General features: G+C 42.1%; 2 protein-coding genes across 3 annotated transcripts in view; both read right to left on the minus strand.

The window, feature by feature from the left end:
• Nucleotides 1–9,574, minus strand: part of NKD1 (NKD inhibitor of WNT signaling pathway 1) — a 107,863-nt gene extending 98,289 nt beyond the window's left edge. For both annotated transcript variants that reach the window (XM_056500912.1, XM_056500911.1), the window contains exons 1-3: nt 9,164–9,574; nt 8,990–9,022; nt 8,384–8,541 (exon numbers count right to left, since the gene is read on the minus strand). In XM_056500912.1, coding sequence (XP_056356887.1) covers nt 8,384–8,541; nt 8,990–9,022; nt 9,164–9,188 — 216 coding nt within the window. In that variant the 5' untranslated portion in view covers nt 9,189–9,574. The remainder of the gene's footprint in view (nt 1–8,383; nt 8,542–8,989; nt 9,023–9,163) is intronic.
• A 73-nt stretch (nt 9,575–9,647) lies between these two features.
• On the minus strand, nt 9,648–10,901 carry LOC130258036 (keratin-associated protein 5-1-like). The gene has a single exon (XM_056501051.1). The coding sequence runs from the start codon at nt 10,899–10,901 to the stop codon at nt 9,648–9,650; it is 1,254 nt and encodes a 417-aa protein (XP_056357026.1).
• Between the last annotated feature and the right edge of the window lie 15,063 nt (nt 10,902–25,964).

A 25,964-nucleotide genomic window follows, 5' to 3' on the forward strand; every position in this document is an offset into this window, starting at 1 on the left:
AAGATAGGACAAGAAGCAGCTTAGTCCTTACCTACCACTATCAAATCTTTGGGGAATCAGACAGCAAACTATCTCCGAGGGCAATGTGACACACTCCCCACCGTTCTCCTTCCTCCCCCAAGACAAATCTGTCACCTCCGCACCACTCATCACTGGCATCAGAGTATGGATCAAAAGATCCGAGGCTGCTCCCAAATCCCATTTCTCCTGCAAGACGGTACTTTGTTCTGTCACTTCCCTACTGAGTCTATCCCCTTATTTTATGCCTCACAGCATGTGTGGCTGCACCCCAAGATCAAACACCCATGCATGATTTTCTTTCACAGATCTTGAATCACAATGTTATACTTTAATAGGAACCTCAATATATTTAATCCCTTTAAAGCTGCCACAGTAATGCCCCCAAATGCATTAAATTCCACCCTAATCGCAAAATACAAAGTATTTCTCTGGATGGACGGTGCACAGACTGTTCTGACCACATGTCAATCCACCTCTGAGCTAAAGCAACACACGCTGCCTGCATTTGTTAGTCACAAGTCCAAGGATACATGTCACCTTAAACATTCTCTGCTGCAAATCTTGCTCAAAACATAACTGAACACTTAAGGGAGGATCTTACATCCTTTAGGCATTCTAATTGCAAATGACACAAGGAAGGAGAGCCACTGAGCCTGCATTTAAATACAAACCCACTAAAACTGAAAGCAAGGCTGGTAGATGTCCCCTTTCAAGGTGTAATTGAGACACTCAAATCCCATCACAGTCAACTCAATGAGTTTCAGAGTTCACTGAATTCTCAGACTGAGAAGGGTTATTGGACAAAATTACCAAACTATTGGAGCTCTGACAAAAAGCAGAAAAACTGCTCTCCTGGTAAGTCTTGTTCACAAGTATTAAACTTTATTAACATTAGCCCTAGGTTTAAGGAACAACTATTCATGTATGTTTGGCAGGGACCTTGGTTTGAACCAAGGAACCACAGGGTCTTCTGCTCCCCCTGCTGAGGGGTTGGTGATAGGTGGGACCCTTCAGGTGTATTTTTACAGGGCTCTTCTTGGCCATTGAGGAGCTTCTCAAGCACTGGTGGCATTTCAGTCTCCTGTGGCCACCGCCTGGTCATCTGAGGAGCAAAAAGGTGTATACCACCAGAAGTTTTACAGACCAAAACAACAGGATCCTTTATTGCCCTGTAATATACAACAGGCCAAACCACAGAATTGCAGAGTGGTTCAGGTTGGAAGAGACCACATCATCTGGGTCATCTGGTCCAAGCTCCCTGCTCCATCAGGGCCATCCCAGAGCACAGGCCACAGGATTGTGTCCAGAAGGCTCTTGAATCTCTCCAGTGAAGGCAGACTCCACAGCCTCTTGGACAATCTGTTCCAGTGCTTGGTCACTGCACAAGAAGGAAATTATTCCTCATGTTCAGGTGGAAATTTCTGTGCATCAGTTTCTTCCAATTGTCTCTTCTCCTATTACTTAGCACTACCAAGCAGAGCCTGGCTCCAGTCTCTTGACTTTCCCTCCAGACACTGATAGACATTGATGAGGTCCCCTCTCAGCCACCTTTTCTGAAAGTGCTACAGGATCTCCCCAAAAGACACTGCAGCACTCTCTTCCTTAAACAGTTAGATTCTGTATGACTAAAACACAAGTATTCCTGACATATGATGGCCACCTATCAGGTAATGACACACAAATGTAAAGAGATTAGGGAATACAGTTGAACACTTGCTTACAGACACAAGCCTGTTGGAAAGCCAAGTCCCATGGCAAGCCAGTGGATCACCTTTTTAAACAGTGGACATCAGGTTACATGGCAGCAGAATATTTGGAATACATATACAATACTGTACAGGACTTTCCAACTCACACGTTCACAAGTGCCATTGTAATTCCTCAAATTAGAAGATAAAATAAATGCCATATTGCTTTGATGACAATAAATCCAGAAGCCTACAAAAAATGAATGTCCTGTACAACAGTACCCCTTGCAGAGACCAGGGGAGCAGTGGTTGAAGGTACACAAATCATTTCCCCTTTCTCTTAGCTTACATTAAAAGCCAGCACAGCCCTTTCACCACAGCTAACACCACTGGCCTCCCACCACTGGAACAGAAATGTTATGAGATACTGAAATACAAACCTGCTTTGCTGGCTCAAAAATCAGACACAATGAAGATTTTGCATTTGGAACTTGGTTAATAATTCCTGAATGGAATACAGTCCAACTCAGTCCCCCATAGCTGTAGTTACTCTGTAGGAGTAAATACAGGCTTAGTTTTGCTGCCAATGTTGGCAGATATGACTAAATAAATCCACAGGGAAAGTATATTTGACCATTCCTTCACATTAATTTTTTTAACTAAAACTTTAAGTCACTTTCCTTGAAAAGATATCTATAAATATCACATAGTTTAAAAACTCACAAAGTATCCAAAGTAACTGGTATATGAAGAAGAAAAGTAGTTCAATTAACAAAAAAAAAAAAAAAAAAAAAAAAACCAAAATAAACCCAACTTCCAGTCTTTTGTACATCTGAACATCTACCACTTGCTTCCCAACCAGGGTTTTGCTGACATTCACGAAGAAAAATCTGTCTGCAAGGATTTCTATAAAGGCCAACATCTGCAGCACTGGGAGCAATGTTCCATTCTGATTTAAATATCATCACTGAACAATTATTTCCCCAACTTTGGAAAAACTAACTCCTACAAAGTTTCAGTACTCAAGAGACTTCTCTTTCCTCTGTTCATAACTCAATGCAAAAGAAACCATAAAAGTCAACTAAGATCTTCTTCTGAAGGGTGCATACAAATAGCCACTTAGTGAGCTTCTCTCCTGGGTCTCATTGCAGATCTCAAAACCTACAGAAAACCCTTCTGTCAATGAATGCTGCTGTAAAGAACATTCCCATGTGTCAACAGCCATATGCTACAAATGTCCCACTTCTGTTACAACTAAAGTTTTAGTCTGAAGTCTGGACTGCATTATTTACATTTAAGACATTAAAGAATATACTGTATTGTTGTTACATTTCATCCTGGATTACAGAAGAGTATCTACTCCATAACCAAGGCCTTCTCATTCAGAAGAATTAAGGTTTCACTAAACCAACAGAGCCTGTCAGGAGCCCAAGAGACACATGAGGACTTGACCCAGCTACTACAGAGAGTATGTTTTCTTCTTAGAAATACCATTCTAAGTAACTCCACTTTAGCAGGGGTGGGAGAAAGAGGGCTGTTAAAGATCAAAAAAAAGTTCCTTTAATGAGATTGTTTGCAGAAACTTCACGGGCCATTCGGCTTTCCAATCAACATGCCAAATTAAAAGCGCACCACATTAAATCTGAAACACCTATAAAACAAGCCCTGATGAAATACAGACAAGTCTTCCATCTACCTCCTCCATATGGCTGAAGCAAAGTCAACTTTTAATTTCATAACACAAAATATTTAATTTATGCTTTTCTTCATATGTCAATTTAACCTCTGGCACATAGCTTTGAAACCATATAAGGATGCCTAACACTTTCCATATGGCAACTGAATTGTGGCTTTTAATTGCACCAACTGGTATCATTCAAGGATAATTCCCTTGGAATCCAGCTTTCTGCTACAGTATTGGCCAATTCACTAATCTCATCACCATGGCACTAATACTTTCAGAGACTCTTTGATTGTTAATATTCATATTATAATTTTCCCAAACCAGAGCTGTCAAGATATACTATGTACATCACTAATTAAATTATCTTGGCTTGTTGGCACCAAATTTCAACACTAAATAAGATTCTGCTTTTCTCTCTCTCAACACAAAGTTTGGTAATTTTATTTTAAATGCCATGGACAATATTTTTGAGTACTAAAATACTTTGTAGTCATACCAATATTGAGAACTGCTGAGTCTGTTGTTTATTTTAATCTTCAGAGTCAACAGAAATAATTATTTATATAGTACTGACATTAATGGACTTGAAAATATTTCAGTTAAAAAGATCACTTCAAGCAGTCACAGAAGATAACATCCAAGGGAACATTCATTGCTCTTGTCACCATACAAGTAAGAAGGCAGTCTTTCAAATGTCACTTTACCCATGAAATGACCCCAAAGTAGTGCCACAATTAAATCTTACATTTCAACAGCCTTTAAGCCATAGTTTGTGCATAACACTAAAAAAGTCTCCTTTCTGTTTATTATTTTCATTTTGGATTAATGACCTACCAGCTGTGTCTTCCATAAGGCAATGTATTTTTAATATGAACACACACACACACTATTTAACAGTGGGGGACTGGGAAGGGCTTCTTTTTTAATTTAAGATTGATCATACTAGAGGAGCAGTGAAGTTGACACTGGTGTTGTCTCCTCTCAGCCATGCAAGGAATGCCCATTAATGTCACTGGCAGTTACAGGCACAGAACAAATGGAGAACAAGCCCCACCTCTGAAGTGCTGATGCGCCTCAGAATTTCATACTGTGCTGGTCCCAAACCAGTTACTCAACTCTAATTAATATCAATTAGGGTTGAACATGAGGATCACTAGCACCAATGAGCCCAGCAGAAGTAGTAAGCTAAAGTCATTCCTATTTTACCTAAAATGATTACCTACAATGTAGCTCAATGAGAGTTGGTTTGAAATTTAATTAAAAATATAGTATTTTTTTCCATTCCCAAGCACAGATGTCAGTGAGATACACAAGAACCTAGTAAAATTTCTTATGGCTTTGAAGATAAAAGTAAATGGAACTAAGCAAATGTCATATTTCATATTCCCCCCTCTAGCATAGAACCATTTCTCAGTGAATTAAAAAAAACCATGAATATTTGCAAACAATGTTGATTTCCAAAAATAGTTTGTAAAAGTAAACACGCTGAATAAATTTAAGATTAAGAATTATATGGGATAATCCACAGTATCAGAAACCTTTCTGGGTACAAGTTAACTCATTCATAAAGCAGCAAAAGAAGTGTATTCAGTTGTTAGCAGATTTACAGCCTCAGTGGTTTCAATTAGCTTTGAAACCAGAAGATGACTCTGGACCTCATACTTTTCATGGATGCAAGAGAGCTCCTTTTCTCTTTAATCCTCCATGGAAGCCGCAGGCCAGCCCTCAGCCTGCAGAGCCATTAAAACACTTAGAGCAGAGCAGCCCCTGCTGGGCAGGTGGCCATGGTTTAATGAGAGCCGAGCTCTCACCCAGCACTGCCAGCTGCAGACACCACCCTGCTGCTTTGGGCACACCCCTCCCCGGCTCCTGCCTTCACCCAGCCATTTGCCAGGACATCCTTCTCAGGAGACTGGTGCTTTTGGCAGCAGCTGGACATGAATTACTGTTCTTTCAGTGAATTGGAGCAGAGAGATGGATGGACGTGACACGGACAGCACATTGGCTGAGGGAAGTTCTCTAACCAAGAAACTCTCAAAACTTCAGCACAGGAAAAGGAAAGGTGTTGTATAACTCAACTCTCCTTGAGTGAAGTGATGTAAAGACCTCCCCTCCACAACAATTGTAAATTCAATCATTCTAGAGAGGACTACAAATGAAACTTTACTGTTTTCCTCTATTAGTCACTCATTCCTCTTGTAAAACACTGCATGAATCCCCTGAATTTCAAGTGTCATCTCCCCTGGATGACTAACTCTTTAGAAAAACAATTCACTGTCTGTTTTTGAGAGAAACAGCCTTCCAACTACAACCAAGACAGGATTCTTGGCTTAGAGACAGTAAAATAAATCAAACTGCACTATCACATCCAAGTTCTATATAAAAATTATTCAAATTTTGAATTTTCAGTCTTGGAAGCTCCTCAGGCTAGGTGTTCTCCTTTCCTCTCCCATCAATGGGTCTTTGGAAGTAAACTGAATTTCATGATATGTTAGTTACATACTAACAAAACCACAAAAAACCAAAATCAACAAAGCTCTGGTTAAGGATTCCTACCAGGAAAATTATTTCTAGGACCATTATTTTTTTTTAATACACCTATGTTTCTGTGAATGCAGATATTTTCATCAGTGTTTGATCTAAGTCTTTCTTCCATAAGTCACATGCTCAGCAACTTGGCATCTATTTTGGGGGAAAAAAAACATGTTTAGCTGAGAAGTCACAATTTCAGCTGTGACACAATAAAACTGTACCATCCCACAGAGCCTTGTAGGCTCATTGAACATTTTAGGATCAATTTTGAAGCAGTAAGGAGAAGAGTCCTTGGTCAATTCAAGTGCAACATTAGTACACACTATTGGAGACTACACCACTGTCCCACACAAGCCCGTGACTAACCATTAGCAGAAGAAACTACTATTTCTACATCTTGAAGAGACCAAGGAACCAAGAGGTTAGGCTACAATTCCCTTTGTATCTTGGTATAATTATACAAGAGATCAAAGAGATCTCAGAAGAGAAGCAGTCATGCAAGCTCAGTTATGGAGTCAATAGCTGTGACTCCATAATCCTTGTCAAAATGACTGTACATATGGCACATCTGGTTCCAATGTAGGATTAGAAATGCATCCTTCCAAATTCCAAAAGTTCGTATTTTAAAGGAACTTTAATGTAGCTGTCACAGTGTGCCTGTGACAGGATGACAATTAAACTAAATCAATGAGCAGGCCATGCATGTACACAGATCCTACCAAATATATTAGGCAATAAATGGCAAATATTTTTGAACGTTCAGAAACATCTCCATAAGGATGACAGTAAAAAGCCTCATGGGAACAGTGCTTTTAAACACACTTAAACCTATTTATAGTTTTATAATGTACTAAAACTGTAGACTAATACTTAGTTAATGGCTTGCTAATTGCTGAGCCATCATGAGGAGGACTTCATCTTGAGTAAGAGGGGAAATACTGTTCTACTGTCATTCCAGCTGAGCAGACCTCACAAAACTGCCAACTGAAGAGTGTTGTGAAGAGAAAGTATCTTTGACAAAAGGTATTTCTCCTTCTTTTCAGAAAGCAGATCATCTTTGTGGAAAATATATATATCACAAACTAAAGTCAGAGTTTTTTACCTTTAACTCTTGCATATTAAATCTGTTTAGTTTGGTGAGTTCTAGAAAATATACATGTGAAAGGCAGAACATATGTAAAAACCATCGCTTACAAAAATTGGGATAATTAGAAAATAATTAAGAACAAGTGTTTTTACTCTTTGCATCTGTATCACAGTATGTACTATTGTTAATGAGAACGTCTTTCTTTGAATATATTGTTTCCAAGTAAAGCACAATAAATATCACTTCAACCAATCATACCTGCAAGCTGAAGTTGATTATGTCCATCAGTTACAAACAAATAAATTTCTTGCCCCCTTTGTCTTTACTTCTAGTGACTCTCACACAATTTATGCTCCTCAAAATATAATACTGGTGAAATCTAAAATGTCATCATTAGCTTTTCCCATACTACACATCTTCTACTCAGTTACACATCCCACCTAAAATTTAGTATTCTCGACTTGCAAGTTAATTTTTCCTGAGACACAAGAAGTCCAGGCTTCTGACAATACAACTGGTAGCTAACAAAGCAAAGAGCCTGCAGGAGGTTTGGTGGCCCTGGCTCTGCTTGTGCTTTCAAAGCCACACTGCTTGCTGGGAAGCACAGATTCCAATCTCCCCATCTCTCAGGTTACCTTTCCAGTGATGAAGCTTTCAGGGCTTGATCCAAAGTCAATGGGAGTCTTTCAGTAAACATCAACAAGCTCTGGATCACACCCTGAAACACTATGAGGACCATATCTAAGTAACGTTAAGTCTGTTTACCTCCCATCATGCCTCTTTGTTTAAAGAGACAACATTAAAAATAAATAAAAGAAAACGGCAACTGAAACATTTCCTCCAGCCCTGCTTTACATGGAGGACTGAAGGAAAGAGAAGGGGTGAAACATGCAGGACCAGTGACTGGCACAGTTACTCGTGGAGAGAGTCAGCCTCGCGGTTTTAGCAACGAGCAAATAAATAACAATAACTCTTCGGGGACTTCGCCTTGCCTCCCAAAATGTCACAGGCAAACTTGTGCGCTAATCAGGGTTCACAAGCTATCGCACACTGTCTGGGTGCTGGGCTTTCCCCAGAGATTGTTTGTTCCTGTTTGTGAAAGGTTTCGCTCTAATCGTACTGCCCAGACTCCAGTCAGGTTCCCTTACTCCTCTGGCTTTTGTACCCTCACCAAGTTTGCTCTGCAGCTTCTAACTTCATCAAAGGACTGAAGGAAACCACCCACGGGGCAGCGCCTCGGAGCAACATTAGGGCAAAGAAAACCTTCCTTTGCACAACCGCCCCTTGGGAGGGAAAGAGGGATGTAGAAAGAGCTTTTGCTTTTCACTATTTCAAAGGGAAGGGGCGGGGGGCAGCGAGGAGCTGACATACCCTGGCGCTGGAGAGCCTGCACACGGCGCGGTGCTGGCAGCCGTGCTGGAGTCCCGAGCTGCTGCCGCCGCTGCTGCTGCCCCCGGAGTATTTCTGCTTCACCATCCAGTCCTCCAGCCCTCTGCGAGCCAGAGAGGCGTTCACCGCAAAACTATCACCTAGAAAAGAGGAGACAATGCCGCCGCTGAGCCGCCCGCAGAGCCCGCCCGACCCCCGCGGCCATCCCTGCGCCCGGCCGGGGCTGAGGCCGGGACCGGGACCGGGGCTGGGACCGGGGCTGGGGCTGGGACAGGGACCGGGACCGGGACCGGCACCGAGACCACGACCTAGAGCGGGGCCGAGTCTGAAACCGGGACCGGGACCGGGAGCGGGGCTGGGACCGGCACCGTGGCTGAGACCAGGACCTGGAGCGGGGCCGGGTCTGAGACCCGCACCGGGGCTGGGACCGGCACCGGGAGCGGCACCGGGAGCGGCACCGGGAGCGGGGCGGCCGCGCAGAGAGCAAAGCGCGGCGGAAAGTTGAGGGGACAGGGCAGGGGGCCGGGGGCAGCCAGCCGGACCGGGGGAGGGCGTTCAAAGTTACTAACAGTGAGGAGCCATCCCTACCTTCTGGACTTTCTCTGGGTTTACAAACGGCAGCTAGGCAGATCCGGAGGAAAGTGTGTGAGGGAAATAATAAAGGAAGATCGTTAGACACCAGAATAAAAACCACAGCAACAAACCGAGTAAAATCTGAATAAAGGGAAGGGGCTAAGGAAGTAGCAAGTGAAAGAAACTAACCATGTTTCGAGTGAAGTTTCCCCATCTCTCTGCATTGATCTGCAATTACGATTCATTTGACTGTTTTCAGTAGAGTCAGGTTGGCTTGTTGTTATTTTTTGTAGATATATAAAATCCCAGCGTGTTTAGAAATCCATGTGCTCCGCTTCTCCGTGCTAACACACAAGCGAGCTCAAATCTCAGCTCCTCTCCTGCAGCACGGTCCGGCGTCCCCCTCTCCGCTCCAGCCTTCCTCCTCTCTCCTCTCTTTCCCAAAGACAGAGGCGGTTACAAAAGACCTTACTTCACCCACCGGGGAACATGATTGACACCTCATTGAGATTAGACCACTTGCAGGCAGCCTCCGCCTTCCCATTGGGCCGCGGCGGCAGATGAAAGGGGCGAGTGAGCCTTTTGGAGGCTCAAAAAGGAAAAAGGGAGGAAAGAAAAAAAAAAAAAAAAAAAAAAAAAAAAAAAGAAGAAAAAGGAGCAGCCGGAGCTCGCTTCACTTCCAGCCAGGCACGGGCGGCGCGGCCAGTCCCGCTCCGCGCAGCCCCGGGGGCGGACAATGCTCCGCTGCCCCGGCCCGGCCCCGCCGCCAGCGCCGCCCTCCGCCCGCAGCCAGCGCGGATCCCGCGGGCCGCGCCCCCGCCCCGCGCCCGCCGCCCTCGGGGCCCGGCACCCCGCACAGGGCTCCCGCACACCGCTCCTGAACCCTGCACCCCGCACACCGCTCCTGAACCCTGCACCCCGCACACTGCTCCTGCACCCCGCACACTGCTCCCGCACACCGCTCCTGAACCCTGCACCCCGCACACTGCTCCTGAACCCCGCACACTGCTCCTGCACCCCGCACACTGCTCCCGCACACCGCTCCTGAACCCTGCACCCCGCACAGGGCTCCCGCACACCGCTCCTGAACCCCGCACCCCGCACACTGCTCCTGCACCCCGCACACTGCTCCTGCACCCTGCACCCCGCACACCGCTCCTGAACCCCGCACCCCGCACACTGCTCCCGCACACTGCTCCTGAACCCTGCACCCCGCACACTGCTCCCGCACACTGCTCCTGCACCCTGCACCCTGCACACTGCTCCTGCACCCCGCACACTGCATCCCGCACACTGCTCCTGCACCCTGCACCCCGCACACTGCTCCTGCACCCCGCACACTGCATCCCGCACACTGCTCCTGCACCCTGCACACTGCTCCTGCACCCCGCACCCCGCACACTGCTCCCGCACACTGCTCCTGCACCCCGCACACTGCATCCCGCACACTGCTCCTGCACCCTGCACCCCGCACACTGCTCCTGCACCCCGCACACTGCTCCTGCACCCTGCACCCCGCACACTGCTCCCGCACACTGCTCCTGCACCCTGCACCCCGCACACTGCTCCTGCACCCCGCACACTGCATCCCGCACACTGGTCCTGCACCCCGCACACTGCATCCCTCACACTGCACCGGGCACCCCGCACACTGCACCGGGCATCCCGCACACTGCTCCTGCACCCTGCACCCCGCACACTGCTCCCGCACACTGCTCCTGCACCCTGCACCCCGCACACTGCTCCTGCACCTCGCACACTGCATCCTGCACACTGCTCCTGCACCCCGCACACTGCTCCTGCTCCCCGCACGCTGCACCCCGCACACTGCTCCTGCACCCCGCACGCTGCACCCCGCATCCCGCTCCTGCTCCCGCACGCTGCACCCCGCATCCCGCTCCTGCTCCCCGCACACTGCACCCCGCATCCCGCTCCTGCTCCCCGCACCCGGCTGCGCTGCTGAGCCCCTCCTGTGCCTGCTGCGCGCTGCCTGGATGGCGAGGGAAGCCAGCGTGCCTGGAAGAGCGGTTGTTCTGCTGACTTAGTCGTGCAATTTGTTTTTCACGGGCATCCCTTAGCACACAAGTGATCCTAATGAAGTCGCCGTTAATGCCAAAAAGCAGTTCTCAGGGTCAGGTCCGGAACTCTTTCTCAGTGATTCAAAATGTTGGCAGCAGGAGGACAAAGTCTCTCTGAGCTTTTTGTCATTATTAGTTAAGTAGATGAGATTTGCAAAGAATCTCTCCTACTTCTCCAAATTATGAATGGTGTAGTTTTTACATATAGCATAAACTAAAAGGAAATTTGCTGTTTCATAAAGATAATTCTCACAGTCATTAAAAATTTGCTTTCTTCCTCTGGCTGGTCATTATATTTCTGTTTATGAAAATCACATCTCCCTTGAGATCCTTGTAGTTCAACTAGAAGAGATAAAAGGGAGTGAGTAGTAGATTCAGAACAAGAAAAAATGAAGACTTCTGAGAATTTAACTCAAGAAACTACTAGTCAAACTATGTAGGGTTTGACCCAGATGGGCCTGATCCAAAAACTTCAAGGCCACATCTGTGCTTTCAAATCCATATGTTTCAAGCACAGGGAGGAAGGAGTTAGACTTGGGAGCTCATCTGAAAGAAAGATTCAAAGCATATGTAGTAACACTTCTGCAGGGAATTGGGACCGGGAGAGGAGGGTCAGGCTTGGAGCTCATTTTTAGAAGGAATTCCAAAGCACATGGATGTGGTGAATGTCTGGTATGAAACAACTGTACAGCACAGCCAATGCAATGCCAATTAAATGGACCGTTTCAACCCAAATTGTTCTTTGGATGATTGCAAAGTCAATTCTCACATTATTCCAACTATTTATCTGTCTAGCAGAGAAAGGCCTTGCATTGTGAAATGCAGCCATTGCAACAGCATCAATTGCTTGTCAAATAGCTAATAACATGCATCTTTTGTGAATTTCTATTTTATGTATTTTAATAATTTATTTGGCCCATTTTTATATTGTATATTTAAAGTTCCTTTGAAGATTGTCTCTTGTTTTAGGGAGGTGAAAGAGGAGAAGAAAGTAATTTAGATGAAGCAGGTTCTTTGGGCCACGAGTCTCTCCTAGACTGTGAAAACTCGTAAAAAATTTCTGATTCATATGAAGAAATTCAAAATCCTAATACCTCAGGTTGGCATATACACAAGTACCCTTTAAAACTTCATCAGCAAATATTTTATTTGGAATATCACTTATCTTCACTGTTTATGAGAAATAAAGAACAGCTTAGCCTAAGGGACCTCAAATGGGATGGATCTATCTTGTGAGATGGTGCTCACATTCAGCTCTTGGGAATAAAACAAGGCCTTAGAAATGTCTCAAGTTCAGCAGGTCTGCTCAAGTGGCCAGGGAAGAAGCCCTGGCTTTCACAGCAGATTACAGAGTTCCACTTGTGTTGAGGAACTTGCATTCACAACACAGCCACTCTTGTGCAGAACTGCTTCCCATACGAAACATTTGTTAGAGCTTAAAGCAAGCCCTTACTAATCACAGTCAATGACATACCCTGCAAAACCAAGGGTTTCACAGGAGGGCAAATCTGACAACAGAATCCCAAGTGTCAGTAACCGACTCTATGTACAATGGGATTCATGACTGTGCTGCTTGGGTACAGGAGTAACACAATTACAAGCTGGTTATGTTACTGTGGGTATGAATCACAACTGCAGCTGATTCTTCCTCCACCTGGGAGTAAGAAAGTTTTAGCTACTCTCAAAGTGACAAATCTTGTGATTCTTAGCATGGTTTTGTTCAGACATCAAATTCCAGTTGATTTCAAGAGAATTTAGCATGGTGTAACAACGAAACAGGAACCTCAAGATTTGACTCAGTATATAATGATCCTCAAATTACAGGGACCTCAAGGCATACAAAGCCTTTTGTTTTTCCTTCCATGGGGCCAGAAGTGTGTTCAGTAGTGACGTCTAGTAAAATATCAGAGCAAAGTACACCAGTCTAGTAAAATATCAGAGTAAAGTACACCATTCACAGAACAGTACTAATGATTAAAGGATCTCCAACTCCGTGACCTCAGTGGAATCCTTAAAGTTCGAAAGCTATGATGTAGAGTATTATTCATTGCCCTTTCATTAGTGCTGACTATGAGCTACTTCTTCAGAAGATGGAAAACCCTTTTGAACCTTACTATACTGTACAGCAGTTGATGATAGGAAATGCATCTTAGCTAAGGAACAAGTGAATAAGACCATTCTAGGAATTCATGGTCAATATTCAATAGTGTAGCAAAATTAATGGCAATAGTTGCAATAACAAGAGTTACCTGGTAGAGTCACTGATTTTCCTGTCTGGGTACTGGTAAGACACTGCTTTCCAGTTCTTCTGCTTTATCTCCTTCCTTTTCTTCCCCTCTCCTGCCATGTTCCCTCCAGCTGGAGATGAAAGAAGTCTGGTATTAGCCTCCCACAGTCTCAGGTGGGTGCTGTTCTCTTCCACCTGGAAGTGGCATGCTGGTCATGCTACACCACCTCCAGAATAAGTGAGGGTTGACGTGTTTTTTGAAGTTGAAAAACCCCATGTAATTCCTTAAAAAAAAAAAAATGCACACAGAAGCAGTAAAGTGCAAGCTGTGTGGCTCCTCCTCTGTGTTAAACAATCTAAGTCCATATTGAACAGAAATGTTTTAAGAAAAGGTTGCTCAGCTGTGAATGAAAAACAAATATGTTTTTTATGTTTCTAAAGATGCTTCTGGTGCTCTCAGCAGCATTGCCAGGGACAACATGGATCATATGTAAGCTCTTAATATTTCCAGGATCCAGCTGATACAGAATTTTTAACCTCTTCACTCTCAGAATCACAGATGGTCACAAACCACACTCAGCCTCCATTTCCAACCAAACCCCTTTTACTCCATCAACAAAGAACTGCCCACAGCAATGATTCCTCTTCAACAGTTGCCTCAATCACTACCCTGCTGATGCATTTAGGGCCACAAACCCTTTTATGAACATTTAAATTTTGGTTTGGTGACCACATGAGTGCTCTGACTGTTCATTCCCAACACATAAATGGGATGCCTGTCACAAGACACTGTTTTAGCTTTTGGGCTTTTGTCCTTGTACCTCTGGTCTTGGCAGTTTTTTCAGCACTTTTGCCTTAGGCACTTTTGCAATCTGGCATGTTAGCACCTCCTGGCTTTAGCAACTTTGCAGCCTTAGCTTATTGCCTCAAAGCTTTGGCATGAGTCTGCACTGTGGCATCCTTTCAACTCCAAACATACTCGCTTCACAGGTTTTCCTTGGGTTTTTCTTGGATGTCAGCAACTGCCCTGACCCTAGAGGGGGAAGAAAGACTGATCAGCAAGTTCAAACAGTGTCTGTGCAGCAGAAAGATGTCTATCACAAATGAGCACATTCACTACATCACTTGCCAGATATTGCACATGCTCAGGTACCATGAGAAAATTTTCCAAGCCTTCTTCAAGATTATTCCTATAAATCTTCTGAGAGCCTGTGGTGATTGTCTGGGGAAAACCCTGGCAAACTTCATAGTCCCAGATTTTAAGACCACTGTGTCTCCATACTCCAATGGATATAGTTCCCATGATTGAAGTATTTTCTTTCACTTCTCTTCAAAGCCAGAAAACCTATCAGATAGAAGTAGATAGTTCAGGGTGACAAGTGCTGATTTGGTAGATAAGCTGTTTTCCACAACCACCAGGAGATACCCAGTTGTCCTTTTTACTGCCCCCACTAAAATACTCCTTTTCAGGTAGTATCACATCTTCTTTGCATGGTATTGAGGAAAATGAGTTTTAGAAGTCTTAAAATGGAAGATTCCATGATGATGAGGATAAAGGTTCATGCCAGGTTAATTTTGTTAATTTGTTTTCTCTGTTACTATGGAAGTCCTCATCAGCAACTGCCTTCAGTGACGGCCTGAGTTTAGAAATGCTTTGTTTTTGTGAATTCCTAATTTTCACCTGTTATGTCCTGTAACTTCCCTCTCAAAGACTTTGCATAGCTAACTCAGTAATCCAGATTTCAGCTCACCAGAAACGTGGAAAGGTGAAAAAGAGTTGATGCTGCCTAAAATTAGTGTGACTCCTTCTACCATGTATCTCTCTATAGCTGAGGAAGCTTGACAAGGGCCAGCAATTTAGAAACAATTGGCTTTTTCAGTATATTTTAGTGGGTGCTGGACCTAGAATCTGTTTGCTTGGAATCTGATTGCAGATTCTCCAGAATAAATTCAAAGACCATGCAAAATTAGCAGGAAATTTTCAGTCATCGTTTCCCCAAGGAAAACACTGTTCCTATCCAAATAAAATTAATTACAATTTATTTACTAATCCAAAACTATGGATGTCCTTCCTGAAAGGGAATCCTTGAAATATTTTAAAGTGTGATTTTTCTGAGTTTTCTTTTTCCAGTGGATATTTTGCTGAGATGAAATTTGCTAACAACTGTAACTAACAATATGCAGAGAAAGAGGAAAAATAACTTTTTTTCACATAATGTATAGTGTGCTGCACATAAAAAGAAAAGAAGCAAAGTAGAAAGTACTGCCATGACTTCAATAATCAGAACCTTTCCTTTGGCATCTAAGAAATGACAAGTAAGAAAGTTTTAATATAGGAGAGGATTTTTATTTGCATTTCTTAACAATAAGGGTGGTTTATACTCCACCTGGTGTCTTTTCTCACATCATCTTTTATGGGCTTCTCTCAGTGACAAGTACCTTTGTACAAAGGTTTCCTCCCCCCTCTCCCCCTTCTCTGGTTCTAACTCTCTAGCAGGCTTCAGCATACAAACACAATGGGAGCATTGAAAGGAAGACAGTGGGACACCTCCTTTGATCTTGTGTTCTAATAACTTGTGTATGTTTGTGTCCAAAAACAATGTTCCAAGGCTGTGAGGACTGCTGCTGCCGAAAAGAATACTCATCACAGGGGCGGTGGAATAGTTAAACTGTATTCAGGAGAGCAAAGTACTGGCCAATAACGTAAACAGCAGACTGTAAACTCTACTAAAATGCTTTGATGACTGAAGAGAGCCCCACTCCACAGCTGACAACACAGACATCATAGATCTGTTCAAAGCATGGCACTGAGGGTCACCATTAAATCATACAATTCCCTATTACTTTTCATATCCATTCTAGAGGATACTCACTGCACATGGACAAAGAAACATGTCTTGCATTAAATCAAATGGTTACTGTCAGATAAGCCAGCTGAGCTTCTCTACTCTGCTGCTACTTACTCAATGTTGTTGGGGTTTTTTAAACTACAAGAAGCTGGATTTCTGTTTTCATTTTTCATTTCGCAACTCACTAGTGCTTTTCTTTCTGAAAAAGGAAAAATTATTGCTGGAAAAACAATTGGCATGGGATCAAAGTAAGACCAGTCAGACCTTACACACAGAGCACACTGCTTGTGTAGAAGTCACTTCTGACAAAGTGGCAACCCACAGCAAGGGGTGGAGGAAGGAGAAAATTGCTTGATCACTGTCTCATTATTTAGAACTATGGTGTGGTATATATAGTCTTATACTGTCACATGTTGACAAATCCATGACCTTTAGAAAGAAAATGTAAGAATCAGGATCTGCACCTATATTTTGTATTTAGGTTCCATCTCTGGAGTATTTTCAGCATATTCAAAGCTACAGCCCCTGACAGTCACCCAGGCCTGATTTTCAATATGATAGCATTTGCAAAACTTTAATGAAATGTGAAGGGCTTGAATTCAATGTGTGGTGGTTCAGCACAGCCCTTCTATGTTAGTTTTGCTGTTTTTTGTTTTTTTTTTTTTTTTTAAATAAGCACAAAGTTTATTGAAGTTCTGTTGCTATAGTAAACAGGGTTGGTGCTGTGCTTACAAATAAGTAAGTGTAAGAAGTGTTAACTGTTAACTTAATAAATATCTGAAAAGGATAAAAACCGTTAGTAAAACTGCCTTTTAAGCTCTGCATGAATTATAACAATTCCAAAGTGTTTTGGCAAACACTCATAACTATATTGTACTGGGAAAGAAAACTTTACTCTACAAACTCTGCCTGGACCACCGTGTCACTGTACAAATCTGGCTCCAGTAACTTGCCACAAGTATTTTGTCATTCTAAAATAAACTTGGCTATAAAAGAATGCCTTCTTTTGAACATTAAGATACAGCAGAATAAATGGTCAGGTTTATCTCCAAGCTGTTTACACATTGGGTCGTTGGTTACTGCTGATTTTCCCTACAGGTACCCTGTGCACACCAAGGAGTGGTGGTGGTACAAAGCCTGTGATGGAGCAGGAATACAGAGCCTGGCACAGGTGAGGGGCTGAGGCACAGGATCTGCCCCTCTCCTTTTCCCTGTGTGTGTTTCTGCTCTGCAGTACCAAGCAGAGCCCAGCTGCCTGTGGGTACAGACAGTCTTGGGGATGAATTACCCAAGGGTACCACAGAAAAGATCCAAACTGCTCTTGCTGAGCATGGTCCTGGCTCAGTGCTCAGCCTTTGTGCAGCTTACCAAGGCTGTTGAATCAGAAACAGGCTGGTTTCAGGCACAGACCCAGGGAGGTGCAGGCACACAGCAGGAGCACAGATTGTGTCAGCATTGCCAGCACAGCACACACACACTCCAGGTGATGAGACACGGACAGAACCCCCTGTGCAAGGAACTCCTTGCAAGGAAAACAGAAATCACTAAAGCAGTTCAACTGTATTGAGGTCACCAGCACAGCACACACAGCTTGTCCTTGCTATTTACCTATATTCTCTAAATTTTGCTGTGGCAAACAGCGTTGTTTTCAAAATTTAATTAGTTTTTTCACAAGGTGCATCCAAAGGAGCCACAACACTGACTCATATAGATAAGACAGTACCTTAAATGAGCTTAAAATCATAGTCTTCTTCACTTCTACATGGAAATTTCTGAAGGACTGGCAGATGGACAGATACAAAATGACCAAGTAAACTGAGCATTTAATTTACACTTCTCTGCTTTTCTTTTACCATTAGCTATCAGTGTTACAAGACTTTACTCCTACCAAGCACACTGCACATTGATATGTGTGCTCCATACATGGCCTCTTCACTGTACCTCTGCAACATATTCTTCTGGCATTAATGACATAATTATTGCATTCAGATAGACTGCATTAGTTTGAATGAAGATAACCCATGGAGATCCACTTTGCTGCTCTGTTCTACTTTCTGTGTCCTTTTACATTCTGCATTTTCAAATACATGACAGAAGCTACAGGAATTCTGGGATTTGCATAAAACCAACAAGCCCTCAATTCTTCTCCTGGCATTCATAATTTTGCCATGGTGGTTTTGAACTAGTGCCAGACCACATCTAGCCAAGGCAGCATTTCTGCCAGCATCCTGCAAAGGCAGGGTACATCATAGTGTGCTTCCCCTTTTGCCTCTGTTCTGGCAGCCAAAGGGCAGACAAGTGAAAGAACTCAGGCACATAAATCACACGCCTGGTACTTCCTATCAGCCTCCCTTGGAGAACCCTCTTGCAATATCTTAAGAGAATCTTTCCCTATAAGGCTCCTTCAGTATCATGAGGCAGGTATAGGACTGTGGCTGGGTCACTGTTGCTAATTCATTCACAATGTTCTCAATAAGAGAACAGTGTCTTATTTATTCATCCAAATTTACATTTAAAAATACAAATTCTTGAACACATACTAGGTAGAATTTATCTTCCTTTATAGTCAATGGAGAGTAATGGGTGATTCATGTGACCTATTTTATATGTCTCTATGAAGTTGAAATGAATCATCTTCTAAAAGTACCTATTAGGACATGATTTGTCTCATCTCAATATAGACATTTAAAATAGGTCAGATGAAGAGGTTATTCCCCTCCCTTGGCTGTAAGGGGAGACCAGGTGACCAGATCAAGTGAAGACATTGTAGATTGCTAAAGTTGGGTGAGATGCATTCCACTTTGTACATATGGAGCAAGATTTTAAGGTTCTTCTTCCCCTTGGTCTCAAAGGGAGAGGTGACTTTTCTTTTTTCAAACACAGAAAAGAAAACTCCTGCATGCTATGCACTGTAAAACATTCAGGAGATCAGAGGGAACAAAATGCTACTATGCTGGACAAGGCTCAAGTGTGATGCACAAAAGTGAGAGAGATCACAGCTCTGTCACTGTACAGAAGACAGTAAATGTGTAAGTTACAGGTGTATTAAGCCTATTCTTTTATGTGTAGTTGTGCATCTGTGGAATGTTTTGTTTTCTGTTTCTGCAAGGACTTAGAATGTCACCAAGACGTTTCTTACTACCAGAAAAATACTGTGACCAGATCAGCCATTCCCATCAACCTCAAGCAGACAAACACATGCAAGAATAGCTATGCAATCTCCTCCTCTGGTACTCCTAACCAAGCAAACAGTGGGAATACTGTAGCTTACATAGGCTCAGGGAAAGTTTGGGCAAACCATCATGAGGGAAATCCAGTGACAGTTTCTAAATAGAGAGAAGTCACTTCAGACTCAAAAATTCCCTGAATAACAATTGTGGGAAACTGAGATATGATTGAGTAGAAGTATCACGATATGTTAACCCTATTATATTCTTCCCCAGGTATCTGCTTTTGGTCACTGTTAGAGACCAGTGCCTTGTTCAGCAATTCTTGATCTACCTACCACAAAAAAAGTAAAGTGTATCATGAGTGTTTCAGACCCATTGAAGAAGTTCAATTAGTATAGTCCCCATGGAAGAGAGGAAGAAAATTCTTGCACCAAGTTCAACTAAGCCACTGAGCTGGTCTGGAGGCTCCATACTGATTTCAAGAGACCCATGAGGTACTATTCAGTCTCTTCATGTCTGAGTAGCTGTACAATAATATCCACATTATTAAAATAAAATCTTGTTTCATAAGACAGTTTCCTCATATGTTCTGAGTATTTCCTACTGAGAGTGGGAAGGCATTAATAAAACTGGATTTAAAATTCTACAAATCAGCATAAATCTCTATGGAAAAAGAATATACTTCAGCTCTTCCCTGCTGTTGGATTATTGTTGAATACCCTATGGTTCTCCACAAATTCTTTTCTGTAGCACAAACCAATGAGACAGATAATAGAACTTTTGTTTATAAATTCCGTATTCTCTTTACTATAACGTCTAATATTTTAATAGCTCATCTTTCACACAATGGAATCATACTCAGAATTATGGCACCCTGGCAAATAGTTAAGGATTCCAAATGTATCAGTCTTAAACCAGGCCAAACAGGACTGACAACCTAAAGCTGACATAGCCTCCCCTGTCATGAAGGAAGAGGTGTAACAGTATTTGGCTGCTCTATTGGTTCCTTGGGTACAGCACTGCTGCCATGCCCAGCTGATCACAAGGCTCTGAGCCCAGCAGTTCAGCCAGGGCTCAGCCCACCTGCCTGTGCTTCATCCAGACCATCCTCTATCCTTTTGTCAGCAGGGATCTTACTATGTTAGACAGTGTCAAAAGTTTTACCAAAGTCAAAATGAACAATATTCTCTGCAACATCCACCTTTTGTACAGAAGGCTGGCAGGTGTGCCAGGGATTATTTCCCCCCTTCATAATCAACACTGAGCACTCCCAGTCACCTTCTGTCCTAAATGTGCTTGGAAATGGGTTCCAAGGCATTTGTTCCATTGCATTCCCAGTGATCAGGGTGAAGCTGACTGGTCTGTAATTCTCAGATTTTCCTTTTTGTCCTCCTTGAAGATGTGTCACATTTGCTTTATTTCAGTCCTCAGAAGCCTTTCCCAATAGTGGTGACCTTTCAATGATAGCTGAGAGTGGCCTCCCAGAGACATCAGCCAGCTCCCCCAAGAACATCCCATCAGTTCCCATGGACTTGTGTACATCCAGCTTCTTCAAACACCCCTTGACCTGACATTTTTTCACTGAGGGTGAGACTTCATTGCTTCAGACTTCTCACTGGGCTCAAGAACCTGGGATTGGAGGCTGGTTTTACCAGGAGAGAACAGGCTGAAGAGTTCAGTGAGCACCTTGGCCTCTTCTGTGCCTTTGTCACTGAGCCCACCCCCTCATTCAGCAGCAGACCCACATTTTACCTGCTGATACACTTGCAGAAGCCCTTTGTGCTGCCCTTCCCATCCCTTGCCTAATTAGACACCAGCTGGGCTCTGACTTTTCCAGCTCCAAGCCCACATTTGCATGGGCTGCTGGAGCCAGCGTGGAACACGCCTGAAGTTCGTGTCTAGAGCCAATCACAAATTCAATGTACCAACCTCAGAAGTAAACAGGGAATGGTCTTTTGTGTACAAACTGGCAGGAGACTGATTTTGCAAGGACCACAAACTATCCCAGCCATCCACAATTTTCACTTTAGCAATTAAAAGAATCCAGATGTGATTCTCTGCATCCATTTACAGAAAATTAGACTAAAGTAAATATTGCAAGCAAAGAGTTTCAAATTGCTACAATGGTCCAAGCTTTTGTCGTGCTTATAGCTGAGATCAGAGCTCTGCAGAAAGTAGGTTTTCAGCTATGTAGGAAATTCCACAAATTCTAAATGAGGAAAAAACTCTTTCATTATTTTCGTATTTTTTTAAAGTTCTTTTTGGGTTTAAACTGATGGTTCTGATTTTTTAGGCTTTTCTTATTGCAAAAGAGTTTGTCTTCCTAATTTTAAACAATGGGCTAAAGAGCTATTTTACAAGGTCAAAATGTTCTATTCCAAAAATATAAAGAACTTCTGTTTCAAGTCTATTCAAATATTCTTCTCCAGTATTTTAATACATAGAACATTGTCAAAAGTGAAACATTTATATGCATTGCCATTTTGAAATAAAGAGCAGTTCCACAATAAATTTTCTGACCAGTTCCAATTTGAAATGTGAGAGAATACAGATATTATGTGTTACAGTAGTTTTGTATCTTCAATGGTATTACTTCTTCCTTTGATCTCCTAAGGGCAAGGATGACTCAGAAAAACATAATCAAAAATTCAGGTCCTAGATATAACAAATATAGTAATTATATTTACTATTTTATCTACTTTAAAGATTTAGGATATAATCTGAAAAAAATAGTTTCCAATTCTGATTAACCTGACTCTTTATTTACCCAGGTTCATCTTCCCAGAGATTCTAGGGAGGAAGCAATTCAGTGTCTCTATTTCAGTTTTGCTGTAAAGGAAGAACATTTATTTCTGTCAGTTTTCTTCACAGCCATACTGCAGGGTGCCTTTGATTATGCTAAACATTTGGGCCAGTTAAAGCCAGTCAGCTTTATTTTATGTGTTTTTATACTGCAGATTTTTACATTTCCTTTGTTAGGACACCAGGGCTCTTTCACCACATGTGATGCAAAAATTAATAATACTTTGTTTTGCTAATACTGAGTTAACAGTCACTACATACAGCATCCAGCCTGACCCTGAACAAGAACTCTGGGCCCATCAGATATTCCAAATAGTATAGACATAATCCTATTAAAAAGATAAAATAATATAAGAGAAAACAAAGCAAAAGGAATCTTAAGTATGCATATTCCTCTTTAGGTTTCACAACTGAGCAGTCCCTCTGAAGCCATCACATTTCATTACAGTGGAGCTTTCTGGTCCAACCCTGTGCATAGAAAAGGCAGCTGCATATCCTTGAGTTCTTTCCAGCCTGCATTCGGCACAGATTTTGAGTGTAGGATGAGCATCTGACCTTTAAAAAAATCTTAAATTCAGAATATATAAAACAGGCTGCTTAGCCATTCTTCTTATTTCTAAAGGAGATTAAATGCAGTTGAAGAAACTACACTGCATTCAGAAACTGGACCCTTTGGAAGAAAGGGTGACATTTTCTCAAAAAGAAAAAGTCCACAGACTAGGACTTTTCAACTGTTTCAGTATAAAAGAGCCAAATATAAAGAGCAGGAAACCATTCTGTACTTTCAGAATAATGTGAAAAAGACAACCCAAGAGAGCTTTAATACCTGAAATGCTCTTAAATCCTAAAGAAAGACTTTTTGTAATACTATATCAAAAGAGGAAAGGGAAATAGCCCAACACAGTGCTTTCCTTTTTTCAGCATGATATGGATGTGGAAAGTATGTTAATTCCCGTATTCTCAAAGGAAAACAAATAGCATAAACAGACAGACAGGAGAGGAAGAGAGCAGTATGTTTAAAATAATAGAGAAACCCACCACTCATTTAAGCTGTTAGCTCTGGGAAGGCTCAGGCTGTGTGTCCAATCACAGGACCTACAGTTTATGTCAAGGCTTGTTTCAGATGCATTCTGCACCAACTCCACCAAACGCAAACACAATTAGAGCATTCAGCATCAGACAGTAGGAGATCCCCTTTGATGTTGGGATAAAATGAGGATATGCATGGTTTTGTCCAAAATGACAACCATCCCAGGTTTACTAATGGGTATCTAATAGAAAAAGAGAACTTTATGATGCTCATTAATTACCAAACTGTCATGTGCTTCTGGCAGAAAGAAAGTAATCCTCTTCTCCAGATTAGACAGCCACCACAAAGGACTTCAAAGAACTTTCAGTCCCCTCCCCTGAGAGCTGCCTTGCATAAACCTCACAGCACTAACCGTGCAAATTAAAAGAAGGGAGCAGTTGACAAACCCTTCCTGATACATGCGCAGTCTATTGCTGTTGGCAGCTCAGACACGAGCCCTTATTCTGCTGGCAGATGTGCACATTCTCCATACAGAAAACATGCTCTAAAATTCACACAAAACTTTACAAGTGATCAGTAAACAATGCTTTCCATTCTTGCTTTCAAACCCAGAGATATTTGTGCTGAAGGTCCTTTGGTGGCAATAAAAAATCTTTTTTAAGAACGTGGAAATGTAGAAGAGATACAGCTGAAAGTCTAGTTCTCAGAAATTTTCCTCAGATGCTGTTCTTAATAAGGAGAAGCTAAAGTATGCCTTTTTCTGGCAATTTGCCACAATGGGTATAAAGGGCTACAGAAATCATCCAGTATGAGAATGGATGTGTGAGGGAGCAAGAAGCACTTACAGTGATTCTCTTACTTTAAATGGTCAGACATTTATGGAGTTGGAGATTTTGCCTTCAGCACAAATTCCTTCCCTTGCTCTTACATTTCTATAAACTATATGTAACTTTTTTTTTCCTAGAGACTGAACTACAGACTTCAAAATATGCAGTACATTTCACATATTTATGATTGTCACCCAAATGCATGTATTTATGGTCATTTTCACAAAGGTCTGAAACAGTGATAAAGTCTGAATTGTCTCTCAGGAGGAGTGAGGGGACAGGTGCTTGTGATGTTTGGATGACATGTGAATTCTAGATGACAGGATTGTGTTCCCCAATATATTTTCCTTTTATTTTCTTTATTTACTCATGCAGATTCAAATCACTTTACTGACAAGGTGAAAGACAATGAGCCCTATTATGTTTTACAATCTGAATATCCTTATTCAAAGCATCTTGAGCAGCATTTGGTTAAAGCTGTGGTCTTACTGGACAGATCAAATTTTTTCAAAGTGCCCCACAAATTTTAGTTTTAAAAATTAATTTACATTTTTATTTTAAAAAGGTCTTTCTCCAACCTATTTGACAGACATTTTATAACAATGATTGACAAAAGCATACTGCTATACAAAATAGGACTGGCTTTATGCTTAAAAAGAACATAAGAGTCCAGGGCAAGTAGTGCTGAGTGAGAAATAGTAATAAAGTAAAAAATCATAGGAACCATTAAAAAACTGGTCCTTTGTTCAGCACTTATTTGGTACATCCTAGTGAACCTATTCCAAACCTAAACACTTTGAAAGACTCCCTCCTTCCCAAGTAATATGTGTGCTACTTCTCAGTTTGACTTTTAAAAGCAAGAACATACCCAGGAGAAAATAGGTTTAATTTTCCTTTTTTTTTTTTTTTTTTTAATGAGTGCTTTAGATCTTTGAAAACTCTAGGTTGCATCAGAAACATCATGTACACTGAACACATGATCAACCTTGGTAATAGCTACAAATGTAAAATATTAAATGAGGCTGCCTAAAAATTTGTTTTTCAACCTTTTTAGTGAAAAAGAATCTTTTGGATAGTAAACCTCGCAAACACTTCAACTCAAATAAAATTTTCATAGTAGAGAAATGTCAAGAACTTTGAAAATATGAGCACAAAACTGGAGAAAATGGAGTTTTGCCTGAGAATTCTTTCTATTTTCACCTTCCATTGATTGTATTTGAGGATCAAAAGTATATTTCCTGGTTGTCTTTACAGTTAAACCCTCATTGTTGCTTTTACTCGCTAAACATGTTCCTTTCTAGAGTAATTCCTTTTCTATAGTAGTAACTACTAAGGGTCCCAACATTTCTGAATTACCAGGGGCATAACCTTGACTTTCCTATCAGCTCTCCAAAAAGAGCATTTAGAATGGACCCAGTTATGCATGCCAAAATAAAAATTTCATATTTGAATATGAGACAATCTATGTTTGTTCAGTTACAGAGAAGCTGCCAGCTCCAACTCTAGACCATGGCAATCAGCAAGTGCCCTACAGTGGGGGAAAGACAAGCACTGCTCACACTGAGAAGTCAAATGAAGTATGATTACAACCACTAAAATAGCACTGTTGTATTGTGTTCCTGGTGCCACTGCTTCCATCTGTTGTTTTCTCTGGTGTGAAATCATCAAAAATTATTTAAAATTATTAATAAAGACAAACTAAGTATTCGATTAGTTTGCAACTAGAGTTGTAGGCTGAACAGCCACAGAATTTTCTTTTCTACCCCTTTTTAGAGGTCATCCACTACAGCTGAAGATCCAGTGCTCATGCTCACTTTGTACTTGCACTTCAGCTGATGCAAAAAACCAGGACATAATCTTTGATTCAACATCCTCTGTTAAGAACATCCTCCTCCACCTTCTTCCCCAAAGACAGCCAAGAAACTGAAGTTTCTTCAGCACAAATTCAAAACACAGCTCTGTACCAGAAAATTAACTCTACCCCAGCTGAAACCAGCACAGAAACAA

The sequence above is a fragment of the Oenanthe melanoleuca genome, chromosome 11 (assembly GCF_029582105.1).
Source record: "Oenanthe melanoleuca isolate GR-GAL-2019-014 chromosome 11, OMel1.0, whole genome shotgun sequence".
NCBI lineage: Eukaryota > Metazoa > Chordata > Aves > Passeriformes > Muscicapidae > Oenanthe > Oenanthe melanoleuca.